The 13,456-nt window shown below is 43.6% G+C and overlaps 1 protein-coding gene across 3 annotated transcripts in view; it reads left to right on the top strand.

The window, feature by feature from the left end:
* Window positions 1-13,456, top strand: part of DDX24 (DEAD-box helicase 24) — a 204,826-nt gene that overhangs the window by 15,464 nt on the left and 175,906 nt on the right. For all 3 annotated transcript variants that reach the window (XM_086937721.1, XM_086937720.1, XM_086937719.1), the window contains exons 2-3: window positions 1,094-1,861; window positions 6,698-7,111. In XM_086937721.1, the coding sequence (XP_086793847.1) occupies window positions 1,114-1,861; window positions 6,698-7,111 (1,162 nt within the window). In that variant the 5' untranslated portion in view covers window positions 1,094-1,113. The remainder of the gene's footprint in view (window positions 1-1,093; window positions 1,862-6,697; window positions 7,112-13,456) is intronic.

Raw genomic sequence — 13,456 nt, 5'->3', positions numbered from 1 at the left:
TGCTCAAATAAAGCGCTCCCATACCTTCAAGTCCATTACATTGTTTAAAACAATTAAAAAAAGCAAATATCTGTTTTTTTGTAGAATAATTTTAATGAAGTACACATATACAAAGTGCTTTCTGTCAGAGGCCTGAACCTCTTATTACTATAAAAACAGGCCTTTATTTCCCTAGTGCACTGACCAGATTGAAATCAATGACCATCTCGTTCCACCCACAGCCATCTGAACTGATTACATTAACCAACTGAGCTTTCATAATGCATTTCCCACAGATAAATTGAAGTGCCATTTATTTTTCCATTGAAGGTGTGTGCATTATATTTTATAAGCAAATGCCTGTAGATGAAAGGTCAACAAAATGTAGAATATTTTATTCTTTTTACCCACGTCTCTGATCCTGCTGCCTAATCTCATTGACCCTGCCCCAATATACTTCGAACCACAGTTCCCATACTTTTCTTTATTCACCTTGCCAGCTGAGTGTGACAGGGTTATGTTGCTGAAGTGATTTGGCGCAAGTAAGTAACATGCATCCCTGAATCCTCCGTGCTTACATCATGGAAGGGAGAACATGGTTAACTTGGAGGAACTACAAAATGAAAGTGAAAGCAGGTCGAAATGACGAGATCATAGACCTTAGTTGTCTTTCACTTTAAACATGCTTCTGTGATCTAGGAAGAGAGTGTACCACCACCATGTGGAACAACAACTGTACTATTAGAAACCGGCAACAGCTATCAGATTGGCTTATGGAAAGCCCTGAAAATAAACTGTCACCATGAAAGGAGTGTGCTGGGTGGGAGTACACTGGTTAGAGTGACGCTGTTGGAACAGGCATCTGGTGATGCCGTGCAGTGTTGCCTGGATCACCAGAACCTGGTGGCCGGCAGGTCTGAGTTTCTATTATCCACTATTTGTGAAAAAGAACTGCTGATAGCAAGTGTGTAACTTTCTGGGGGAACAGAGCATGGGGTCCAGTTGTTAGTAGCTCGGTCTCCCGACCTTTCATCTTAAGTAATGTATACTCCTGTTTAATGTTTCACTCTTGAGTTCAAATCTAACATTTCTGGTTTTGTTTTCTATATTGCAGCCTTTCATTCCTAGATTAAAATGAAGCCTAGAAGATCAAAGACATTTATTAAGTCATTAAAATTCAAACGAAAGGGTATAAAAATGTTGGGCAAATGGAAGCCGGTGGTGATAGACCCAAACCTTTTTTCTGATGAGAATTTTGGCGATATTGTGTGTTTCGAAGAACTCACCGAATATGAACTGCTGGATTCTAGTAAAGTGTTGAAAGGTAAAGGCACAAAGAGACAATTGGGTGACTTAGGGAAGGAAGAGTTGAACATGGAGGAGGAGGAGGAAGAAGAGCCATCTCGTAAGAATAAAAGAAAGAAGCGCATTGCTAAGGAGAAAGCCGAAATTGCAGAGGAAAACAATAACTCAGAGGTGGACCAAGGTGAGGCATCTGTGGATGATGAGGATTACCAGGCGGATGAATCCCAGCACACAGACCAAGCTGATGAGTGCAAAGCAACAGCAGAAATGGATACCACTCAGCAGCTATGCCGGAAAAAAAAGAAAAAGAAGAGAGTGAAAAAGAAGGTGATGGTACCATCTGAAGAACCACAGCTACCCAAAGCTTCCAAGAAGCCCAAGAACTGGTCTGCTGAAGCCCCATCAAGAGCCTCAGACAAGAAAGGAGATGTTTCTGCTTGGAAAGATTTATTTGTCCCACCTCCAGTTCTTCAGGCCTTGAGTTATTTGGGTTTCTCTGCTCCTACTCCCATACAGGCACTAACTCTGCCATCTGCTATCCGAGACCACATGGATATCCTTGGCGCTGCAGAAACAGGTAACTTATTTGTTGTATGGTTTTTGTTATTGGTCGTGTCAGGGTTGTCCGGATAGAATATAGGTGGCGGACTCTGCAACTTCTGTCCAATTTATTTTCTTCTGTGATCAGTTGAACACTTTGTTGCATGTTTTAACAAGTAAAATATGGTTGTGACTACGAATGCATTTGCTGGACTTTGTATCAGAAGCTTTATGTTTGTATTCACTATGTGGCAAATAACACTTATTCATATGTCTGAGTTCCCAGACGTTATATAAAAATCTACGTTAAAGTTGCACGCTTGTAAAGCAGACGTCAATGTTTACTGTGCTTAGTTGACCAAACCTGCAGTAATTGCCAGTGGAATTAAGAATCCCACGATTAGATCTTAAGTCTTCCACAGATGCAAACCTGTAGGGTTCTCCCTGCTTCAAGCTCTCTCTAACTGATCCCATAAAAGAGATCAGGCTGACTTCTTCGCGTATTAGAATATGAAGGCCATGTTAAGTTTGTTTTTTAATGGATAGCGGTGCAATTTTCACAACTTGTATGTGAGCACAAGGTGCTACCGTGTGTTCCTTGGAATTCGAGTAAGATTCCAGAAGTATTTCTTTAATAAAGTATTTATTGAAATGAATTACCTAAAAAGATGTGGTATTGACTAGGCAATGGTACTTCTAGCACAGGCCACTTGCTATAGATTTCAATGACGTTTCTGTTCCTAAACAAGTGTCTAGATTATCCTGACGACAGGACCTGGAGACACTTGTCGCAGCTTCACTTCAAAAAGCAAAGAACCACTGGCAAAGTTAAAAGGCTTAACTTTTCTTAAACCTGCTACGGCAAACCTAATAATTCTAACTTTTCTTATGGGATGTGCTTGGCAATAGCTGTGTGACAAAGTGCGTGTTGCTCCCAGCTGTCCTAGAAAGAAACTGCCATACTACTAAAGTCCTGGGGCTGTAACAAAATGGAAGCTGGGAGAAGGACACGTTGTTGAACAGTTTAGGCTAGCATAGTCAAACCCTTCCCACAAGAAGAGTTTGAACATGAAATACCTCCATGGAAATATACTACTTAAAATAAACTTTTGGAAATGGACCAGCAGCAGTAAGCAAGCCAATGCGTGTGCCCGTGTTTGCCTTCTGATGAAAACAGCAGGGAAGCCAAAAACATGTTATTAGCAGCAAAGTAATGAAAATGTAACGATTGTTAGTGAGTAGCCTTGGCCTAAACAAAAAGACATAAACCACTTATTGAGAACATCAACATCAGATCTCCCAGACAGCAATAGCTGTCTGAAGCTGGTCCTAAAAGGAAGTGACTATCAATCGGTGTTTAAAAAATGTTGTGAGCCAGTGGTCATGCCAAAAGGAGGAACTGCTTAACCTTACACGTTTCTGGCTGAAGGTCTGCTCAGCGTCTATCTTTGAACTGAAAAATTAATATAGGATGCCAGCACATGTACACAATTGTGCAGGAGTTCAGATGTGTAACACATTCATGAAACTTTACTAGACTTAACTGCAAAAAGTGGTTAACCTAAGATCTCTGGAAAAACAACCAAAAACTCTGTCAAGGTCGACTATTAATACTGTTGTTGAAAATAAATTAAAGAGGTAACATGCTAAGGTTTGGGTTGTTAAAGACTGCAATTCCTCAAACAAATGTAGCTAAAACAACAGTCAAATATTCCCATAATATGACGAAAATAAAGGAGAGACCTATTTTATTTACAGATCTATTAAAAATTTAATATTGAGCAAAGGGTGGTTTTGAATAGCCTGACTCCCTTACCTGGATTCCTATTAATAGCAGACTGGAAACACTCCCTGCCTGTCAGCCATCAGGAATAAGTGGATAAGCTGTGCTCCTTTTCTCTTGGGTGCTCAAAAACCAATGTTACAGCCCGTTGCCATTTAATACAATTGACCGTGAATCAATATCTCAAAAAGAGATTCTGAGTATTGTAAAACTTCTAGAAAGATGCAGACTGCATTAAATGCATATGGTTCAGTAAATTTAGAAACCACAAAACCATGAGTAAGAAAGTTAACTGTATTTTTTAGAATGAAAACGAAAAATAATTTACCATTCAGTGTCACAAATGGTCATTGGAAGCATTTCTGAAGTCAGATTGGTGGTAAAAATTAGACAACTGCTTCTGTTCAGTTTACCATTTCCTGGTAAACTAATAGCCATAACAGCTAAATTTACAAGCATGTTAAAATTATTTTCCTAAATGTTTTATTTGTTGTGGAAATTGTTTAACATCATAGGAACCACAAACAGCTGATGTTTAAACTTAAAACGAGTGAGATAAAAAAGAAAAATCCAGAATAAATACATTGGTCTATTTAGCGAAAGTTGCCCCCAGCCGGGTTATTTTTCAGTATAAGCTCTACAAAGGTAGTTAGTGTAATCCATTTCCTTGGTTGTTTGTTGAACAATAAATGGATGTTACCGCCCCTTGTTGGAGAACAATTTTCCTAGTCCCCTGCTGGCAGTTTCTTTGTCAGTGTGTATTTTTATGACATGTTGCACCAAGGGAGCATTTGTTTTGAATCTCACTATGCTCAGATATTGCAGACTCTGTATCTTTATCTTCTAAGTGATTTGCACTATGTCTAAAAAATTGCAGGGATACCAATGTTGCATACTTATTTTATTTATTTTAAAGGTTTTATATAGCGCTGGCTAGACCCGGAGGTATCAGAGCGCTTTACATGAGCATCAGATCATAGTTACAGGTTACATTGTTACAAAGGTTACACAGTTCTTAGAGCATGGCAACATAGTTACTTGTAAGGTCAAGATAAACAATAAGCGCAAATATGTAAGGGGAAAAGCAGGCAAGGGGAGAGATTCAGGGGTGAGGTGTAGGCGCTGGGGAAGTAGACCGGTAATGAAGTCGGAAAAGAGAAGGGGAGGGTAAAGGACACCGCATGGAAGGAGGAGGGGAAGGGCAACTGGGACACAAACCGGTAGACTAGTCAAAGCAACGTCCAAAGTCCAGTAAGCTGTGATCCCAGGGGAAGTGGTATCACTTCCCTATCTCTGTTGCTGGAGGCTCCCTTTACGCAGTGGACTCTCTCAGGGGGGTCTCTGAGACTCCAAGGCCTATATACTGGATCCCTCCCCAAAAAGGGGAGAGGTAGTGCTTTGGCAAGGGGTGCCAAACCATATCTCAGCTGTGAGTGGCTCCCTTGGCGCTGTGGACTCTCTCAGCGGGTTCGCTGAGACTCCAGAGTATAAATATTGGATCTTTCCTCAACAAGGAGTGCTTAGTCAAAGGGCACAAAGGACAGGGGGCTAAGCAAACTAGCAGGCAAGGTGAGGGATTCAGGGGAGAGGTGATAGGAGCTAGGGAAGTAGACAAAGAGAGAGAGTGCTGAATCGGAGCATATTTAATTAATGAGTTATTATATAGCGCTGGCTAGACCCGAAGGGATCAGAGGGCTTTACATGAGGAACAATAATGTTGCAATTTACATCAGTTAAAAGTTACATAAGTATCAAGAAAAGCATTTAAAGAACATAGGGGGACAATGTGATGGAGCAAGGCAGGGTAAGGGGATAGGGTAAAGGGGTAGGAGAAAGATAGGACGTAGAGACGAGGGGAAAATCTGCCCAAAGTCCAGCTGGGTAGGTGACGGCAGGGAGGGGGCGAGGGGGTGGAGTCCACAACCCAACTCCTCTTTAGCTATATGGTAGCTCTACCTAGCATCAGCCAAAACGCTTGGTCTCCAGAGTGTGGGGTAAGTTCCGTAGGTTCCAAGTCCTGATGTGTAAGCAGGTTAGTGGATAGGTTCAAGGTCTGGTCAAGGTCCAATTATTGTCCCAGGGAAGTAAAACAACATGGAGGGGACCACTATGGAAGCCATCTTGGGGTCAGGCAGGGGACTGTACTGTACACTGGTGGCCATCCTAAGGTCGGGCATCTGGCATCATGCTAGGATTATTTTTGTGTTCCAATATTCACATTTATTAGTATTTGTAGTTAGTGGGCATGCATGTCAGTGTCCACATTTGAAGTATCCAACAATGATGGAAAGAACATAGTGGGGCTGTCTCTTTGTTGGTTTGTGCTCTGTCTGACCAGTTGTCCCAAATGTGTTTGCTTTTCTTGAGGACAAGCGTTGCTTTATCCATTGAATTGGCCAGGCTTGTCTATATATGCTAGTGCAGTAAGAACTGACTGTAAGACAGGTTATGAAATAAACATATGGACCATTTTTCTGCAGAGTAGAAATTGTAAACTTAAGATCATTTTCGAAAATCAGGATTTTGTTTTGTTATGCTAATTTATTTTTGTATAGCGCCAAATCACCGGCAGGTCTCTAAGCGCTTTTGAGAGAGAGGACCGAGGTCTGTTGTTGGAACAGAACAGCTGTACAGGGATGGATAGTTTAAACAATACCTAAAGCCTCCTTGAATAGGAGAGCTTTGAGATGTTTCCTGAAGGGGAGGAAGGCGGGTTCCCTCCGAAGTTGGTCAGGCAGCTGGTTCCAAAGTTGTGGGAGTAAAAATTGAGAGAAATAGGATGTCCAGGAGACTTAGTTGAACAAGCTAGGATTTGACCATTGCTTTGTCCATGGGTAGATTTATTAATCCTAAAGGTCAAAGGAACAACCAGGCAAGGTAGATTTGTATTCTCGCGTTTAATCATGCAAATGTTTAAGTTGTGAAGACATGTTGACATAAGGTGATGAGCCTGGACGATCAGTAGTGATTTACAAAGGGAACAATGCGCTTTAGCCCTTATTTGGAGGATCCTCAAATAGCTGAATTATTCAGTTTGTACTTGAGCTCTGTTTTTATTGAACCAATACATTTTCATGGTCTCTCTTTCAGGCAGCGGAAAAACACTGGCATTTGCAATTCCCATGATCCATTCAATACTCGAGTGGCGAGAAGCCCAGAATCATCCAAATGATAAGGAAGAAGAGGTTCTTGATGTGACTGACGAGCCCTTTCTTGAAGCAGATGTACAGACAGACTTTATAGAGAATGAAGCAAAAGACATTCACAGAACTTCTAATAAAGAGGACGACAATCACAACGGTGATGATGAAGGGGAGGAATCTGCTAATGTTGGGTGTGTGAAGGTTTTGGAAAATGTTGACTTTAATTTTAATTCCAGTACGTCTGCTGCAAAATCACCTGCTGTGGATAAACATCGACCTCTGCTGGGGCTTGTTGTGACCCCCACAAGGGAACTAGCAGTCCAAGTAAAACATCATATTGATGCAGTAGCCAGATTTACAGGTCAGTGGAGACATGGCCATATTATTCCTGTGTGTTTATATGTGAAAGTAGAAGTTTGTTCATTTTGTTACTGGGAGAGTGGGTTATACAGAGTTGTGCCATTGCTCCTATCATTCATATTTCACTTTGCACTAGTGAACAAATATGTAGTAAAAACATTTAAAAAAAGAGGTTCACTATTTTAAAAAAAATATACCAAAATCACTGGTCACTCAGGGCAGTATGGTGTTTTAAAAAGGCCGTGATGGTTTCACGTCATGGGACCACGTCATTCATTTTTAATTTGTATTAATTAAAAGTTGAGATGATGCGGCCACAATTCTCTCTAACAGGGGTTACTTAATTGACATCGGTTTACACCAATGAAAAGTTCGAGAATTCCTGGTTTTGTTTGCGTTTTGATTTGGTATAACTTGAGAGAACGAAAAACAATCAGGTATGGAAGAGCATGTGTTCGGTTGTTAAGGCACACTGATTTTTCTTATTTTAAGGTACTGTAATCAATGTTTTTTTTCTTTCTAAATTCAAGAGAGGAATGTCCCCAGAGCTATACTCTGGGGTCTGGTGCAGTGACCCGGAGTAAATGGATATTTTTTAGGGTTTTTTGGTTTTAATTTGTTTAAAATATTTTTTTTTACGAAATGTTTAATGTTAGCACTTTCCATGCGCCCCCCCCCCCCCCCCGGGGCGTCCGACGTCACGACGGGCATGTGCGTTGGACGGCCGGGGCCCGTCCGAACCGCGCACGCGTGGAATTCGCCCCCACCGCAGGGAAATTTCAGACTCGTTCAAGGGTTTAACAGACAACATCGGCAATCAAATGTATGTTGACATTGTTAGAATAATAGAATAATTTACAAAATAGATGTTATCATATAAACATTACATACTCAGTGCTTTGTTTATGTGAAGCATTCAGGAGTCTTGCATAGAACAGGATGTTATTACCATCAAATGAAATATAAGGGTAAAGCCACGTTAGGCCGACCTATTAGGGGAACAGCATATGCTAGCTGCATGGTAACGTCGCCCTCCGCGACACACCCGCCCCCACACAACTGCACACTGATCACATATTGAGATTGTATGACGCCAACCATTGTTATTTAAATAATCGTATGTAAACTTGGAAATGTACATGAGGTGCACCATGTTTGGGGCACGCAAATTTCCCGGGTTGAGGTCCTCTTTTCTATGAAGTCTAATTCACTCTGTACCGTTTGTTTGCACATGTGTCTCATCTATCCCTGAGGGGGTCTCCTGCATTTCCGAATTCTCCTGCCAGGCACTGCGGAAATCTGCTAATATAGCATCCCATGCTGCCGCTAACAGTAACGCGCACTGCTCAATAGTGTCTTCGCGACAGAGCGCCACGCTTTCTGCCTGGGCCCAGCATATTAAGTATTGGGACCAGACCTTTGTATTTAAGGGGTCAGGAATTTCTGCCGCCTGGTAATTAGACGCTTAGCTACAATGAGTCCAAGGTCTATAACACAAGTCGTTAATTTTTATTTTTTACGTCGCTGATAAAGACCTAAAAGGCATAATTCACTGCAAGTAATACAACGGTGGCAAGATGCTGGTCGGGCCAGTCTCTATCTAATGAAAACTCACAGCGTAATTGCTACAATTTAGTGTTCTGTGCAAAAAGCGAGATGGAAGCACACTGAATTAAATAACAGCGTCCTAAGACAAAGATAGTCAGTTCAGAATAACTCGGCGACCGTGATAAGGTTTCGCTGCTGCCTTTCTCGGGTACGAATCTTACTGGCCTCTTCCTTTGCTGTACGGAGAGGAGCGACTCTGTGCCCTAAGTAACCTTTGTCTGCTGTGCTTCCACAAGCTTTTAACACACTTACTTCATTGCAGAAAGCAAGCAAGCCGCTGATCTTCTAATACCACTTCCTGATCAACCCGGAGCAGGAAACGTTTTTTTCCTAGCAACAACAACAACTAGAAAACCTGGAGTGTCCCTCTCCTGAAACCACCATGTTTAGACTGTTGACGGTATAAAACCTGTTTAGGTAGAAGCTGCAAAAGACTTGATGTGCCTGGCCACATGTAAAACTTTCAGTTTCTGCCCAACCATCACCAGGCTGCTTCGGCGACCCGTGCCTAATAAAAGTGAAAGCGCGCATTGAGCGCTCTTTATACAAGTAGCTCCTGCCATTGTCCCACGAGTGCTGTGTGGGCGCGCTGCAAATTCAAGCACTCCAGTAATAAAAGGGCCATTTGTTATGGGAGGTAACAAATGCAGACAAGGCGGTACCAAGGAGGGACTAACAAGGCTCTTTACGAACCAGACGCCTGCATTTACGAGGGGCACTGACACAAGCCAATGACAAATATGTGCGGAGAGTGGGCGAAGCTTATATTACATAATCCACTACAAAAAGAATCCAAGGTCAGCGCATACGCGCTGACTCTAGACTCTACCTAAAAAGGGCAGCTAAATCAGATAGCCAAATTATGTTCTTACTAAAAAGCTAGAATGAGCTTAGGACGTCCCACAAACACAGTTGGCCTATAGGCAAATAGAGTCCATTCCCTGCTTCATACCTGCATCTCTTCACACGGTTATGGAGCTACACTCCGTCTCCATCTACCTGCAACAATCTCTGCATCTTCCGACTGTTCCTGTAGTCCCTCTCAACTCTGTATACCCTATACCACCTCATCAATCCCTCCGCAAGCTCTAAAACCTTTCCTCTGCACAATACACCAAATATTTGCACAGTGTAGTCTGTATAGATCAGCAGCTTGGCAAGGAACTGGGATATAATGAAAGGGTGGATGCTCTTGAAGAATCATGCATTTTAGAGCTGGATGGACCAGTAATGGTAAAAACTGGAAGTAGTTTCAAGGATGCTCTAAGAGGGAACGGAGTGATCTTTCCCGACGTTTATCTTTTTCTTAAATATGGCGGAATTGTGCAATGGATTGTATTGTATTGCCACTTACATGGTGCTTTCATAAGACTTAAAGGGCCCAAAGTGTTTTCCAGTGCTCATTTAAGAGGGTACTTTGTTTGTTTTACAGGGTTACACTTAAGATGATGGTATAGACTACAGTGAATACAAGAGACTACAGTCATTCTCAGGGGTCCATCCAGGAGCCGAGAACGGAGAGTCAGAGGAATACCGCAGACATCACTGTTGTAGGCTTATGAGGTCTAGGCCAATATAACAGAGTCATCACAAATAAGCCAGCTTGTGGCAGTGAACCCAAGGAATATCACACTGACAAGACTAGCTTATCCGGGAGGTCTACCAGGACTACCTGGAAGCAGTCCACAAAGGAGCTAGGGAATGACACAGCCAACGCTGTATCATGGTCTATGGGGTTCATCCAGAGGGTGGTGGAGGTGGAAACTGAGAAATACTAAAGATACCTGTTGCAAAGTCATCCTGTGCCCTGGACACCCCCCAACTTTTTGCTGACTGATGCTGGTGGTAACTGATTTTGACTGACCCTGAGCTCTGCCTAACTAGGCCCAGGCCCAGGGCCAGCGCTGAGCTGAAAGGAACACATTAGAATACAGTTAAACCACCCACCATACACTAGGGTACACTATGGTATGGGGGGGTACCCCTGTAATTGGCCTGACCTACCCTAAAGGACCCTAGTATATCATAGGGTAGGGGATTGAAACTGCCAGTACCCTGAGGCATGGCAGTGTAGAGGCCAGCAGCTTTTTGCTGATGCCTGAGGTCAGTTTAAAAGCAGCACTGCGTGCCAGAACGTCTTTTAAACAGTAAATTGTGCCCAAACTCGACTTTGGTGGTAGGGGCACTTAAAAATAAAAAACCTACAATGTTTTGGCATATTAGGGACCCCTTGGGTCTCCCCTGGGTATCCCAGAGGTTCAGTTATCCATAAGGTACACCCTTATAAAAGTAGTTTTTATATGCCTGGGTAAAGTGAAATTTCACATTTCTCTCCCCACATTGTGTTAAAAGTGCTGCTCAAATTCGGCTTTGATGCTAGGAGCACTGGGTAAGGAGGATCTGCAATATTTCTGCAGATTCAGAACTCCCTAAGGTCTCCCCTAGTTGCACAGGGGGTGGGGGTCCTAAAATACACACCTCGGGTAGTGTGTGGTTTCTTGTGGAAATGAAAAAACATTATGTGTGTGCACCCTAAAAGTAGAAAGTCTAAACAGCACTTGTTTTGGAGGAACAAGCCTTTTCCGTAATATTTGGACTCTGATCCAGAGTCAAAAAACGGAAAAGGAACAAGAAGAGGAAGATTAGATAAACAGTGGAAAAGGGAGAAAGGAGAAGCGGTTAACTTTAAAGCCGGACATCCTGCACACACATTCATATGTGCGAAGGCGAATAAAGAAGAAAAACAAGGCGTAAGAGACGCAAGACGTTGTGCGCGTGCACATCACCTGTCCAGGCGCGTGCACATCTTAAGTTCCCCTTCGCAACAAAAATCGATGACAATAGATCTCACCAAGCGAGCATCTGCGCTGGGTCGTTAGGCGAGACCTAAAAATTCCATAAAGAGACTCATAGAGCTATTCACAGCCACCAGCGTACTGAAACCCATAAGCTATGCACCTCTCTCCAACACCTGAATTAAATGTTACACTGCTAAGCGTTGCGTTATATTGCAACGATAACCACGCCTCATCGCGCATCACGCATGACATGGAGACACTTTCCACAGAGGATCAAAACAAGAACAAAACACAGCTACACACCAGACACCCTGTGGCATGCTACCCATGTTGGCAAGCGCTTCAACGCCCCACAGACATCTGTATAAGTGCTGCAATAAAATACAATCCTAATGTAATGTGCCAACAGAAAGCATGTGAGAGAAGGTGCCATGACATGGTTAGCTCCCCACTTTCTGCCTGGGGAATTATGTGGGTTTGATTGTAGTGCACAGGGTCCCTGCCAACCAGATCCCCTGTGCCAGTGCTTCTTCCCTAAAACGGTCCCACAATTGGCCCTTTAGGCCCTCTGAATTTCCTAGCAAATGGTACCTGGGTACCTAGGGCATTTGGACTGAAGAGGATATCCTAGGGTCCCCTTACCTAGGCCACACAGACTGCCACTGCAGCATGCATGGCTTAGTTCAGACCAAACGACAGTCGACATGGCCCACTGTCTGTGTGCCATTCCAACTAGCACTGCCTAAGGTTTAGGTAAGTCACCCCTCTAGGCGGCCTTACAGCTCTAAGGCACAGTGCACAATATATCTTGAAGCCAGAAGTGTTTGGTATGAAACTCCTCCTCCTCAATAAACCCTCACTGATGCCAGTGGGGGATTTATTTAAACATGTACTCATAGGGCACCTCAGAGGTGCCCCCTGAAAACCTTCCTACCCTGGTGTGGTCACAGACTGGCCTTAGGCAGCCTGCCACCACCAGACATGTTTCTGGACCCCTGGGTAGAGATCCACACTCTCTGGGACCAGGCACAAAGAACATCCTGGGCCGAGTGGTCACTCCTCCCCCAGGGTGGGCTCCGTGCTCTAGAGGGAAGCTTCAAAGGCCTGCCACCTTTTGTAGTGCAATCCCATGACGGAGCAGTTCCGTCATGCGCACAGCCAAACCAACGCTCATGACGGAACCGCTCTGTCATGAGCGCCAAAGGGGTTAAAATGCTGCAGGAAATTTAGTTTTTTTTTAATACGCTGAGACATTAGTGTTTGCCATGAATTAATCACTATTGGAAGGTGTCTTGTTTCAGACATGTGGCAGTGTCACTCCGAAGACCAGCGGTTGAATGTGCAGTTCTGATCATCACTTTGTCTCAGAAGTGGCAAGGATCAAGTTTGAGTGAAGGCAAGCACATCAAATATTTGGACTGTATAACAGTCTTGGCAGCCCCTGGTTTACACCCCCACTTTCGGCGAGAGCACCAGTGGGAAAAAACTCGGTAGAATAGGAGGAATGCCTAACCTCTGCCTGCTCCACCCCTATGGTGAAGGAGGTGAAGTGAAGCTCATCTTTCAGTCCCTGCCATCTTGAGGATGTGGGGACTCCTCCAGTCAGTGCTAGGACTGCCTGTCTTTGAGAATGACCAGAACTCCAGAGTGCCACGGCTCTGTCTCAAGAAACCAACAACAAGGACTCTGGTGCACTCCTGATCCCTGACCACTCTGCACCTGACAACTCCGGCCTGTGTCCAGGTGGCCCACCGATCCAGAAAAGGTTCCCTAGCTAGGCTGAGTTCAAGTCCAGCATTAGCTGACCCCTCCTGGACTCTACGAGAACGCTTGCATTGTGAATCCAAATGCGCTGCCTGACCTTGACTGGATCTGGTAAGAAAACCTGACGTAAAAGCGCACCCATGCACCCGATCTCGACTGACGGTGTCCCTATCACC

Source organism: Lissotriton vulgaris, chromosome 9 (genome assembly GCF_964263255.1).
Source record: "Lissotriton vulgaris chromosome 9, aLisVul1.2, whole genome shotgun sequence".
NCBI lineage: Eukaryota > Metazoa > Chordata > Amphibia > Caudata > Salamandridae > Lissotriton > Lissotriton vulgaris.
Note: the sequence above shows the minus strand (reverse complement) of the source record. Positions and strands in the feature narration are given on the sequence as shown.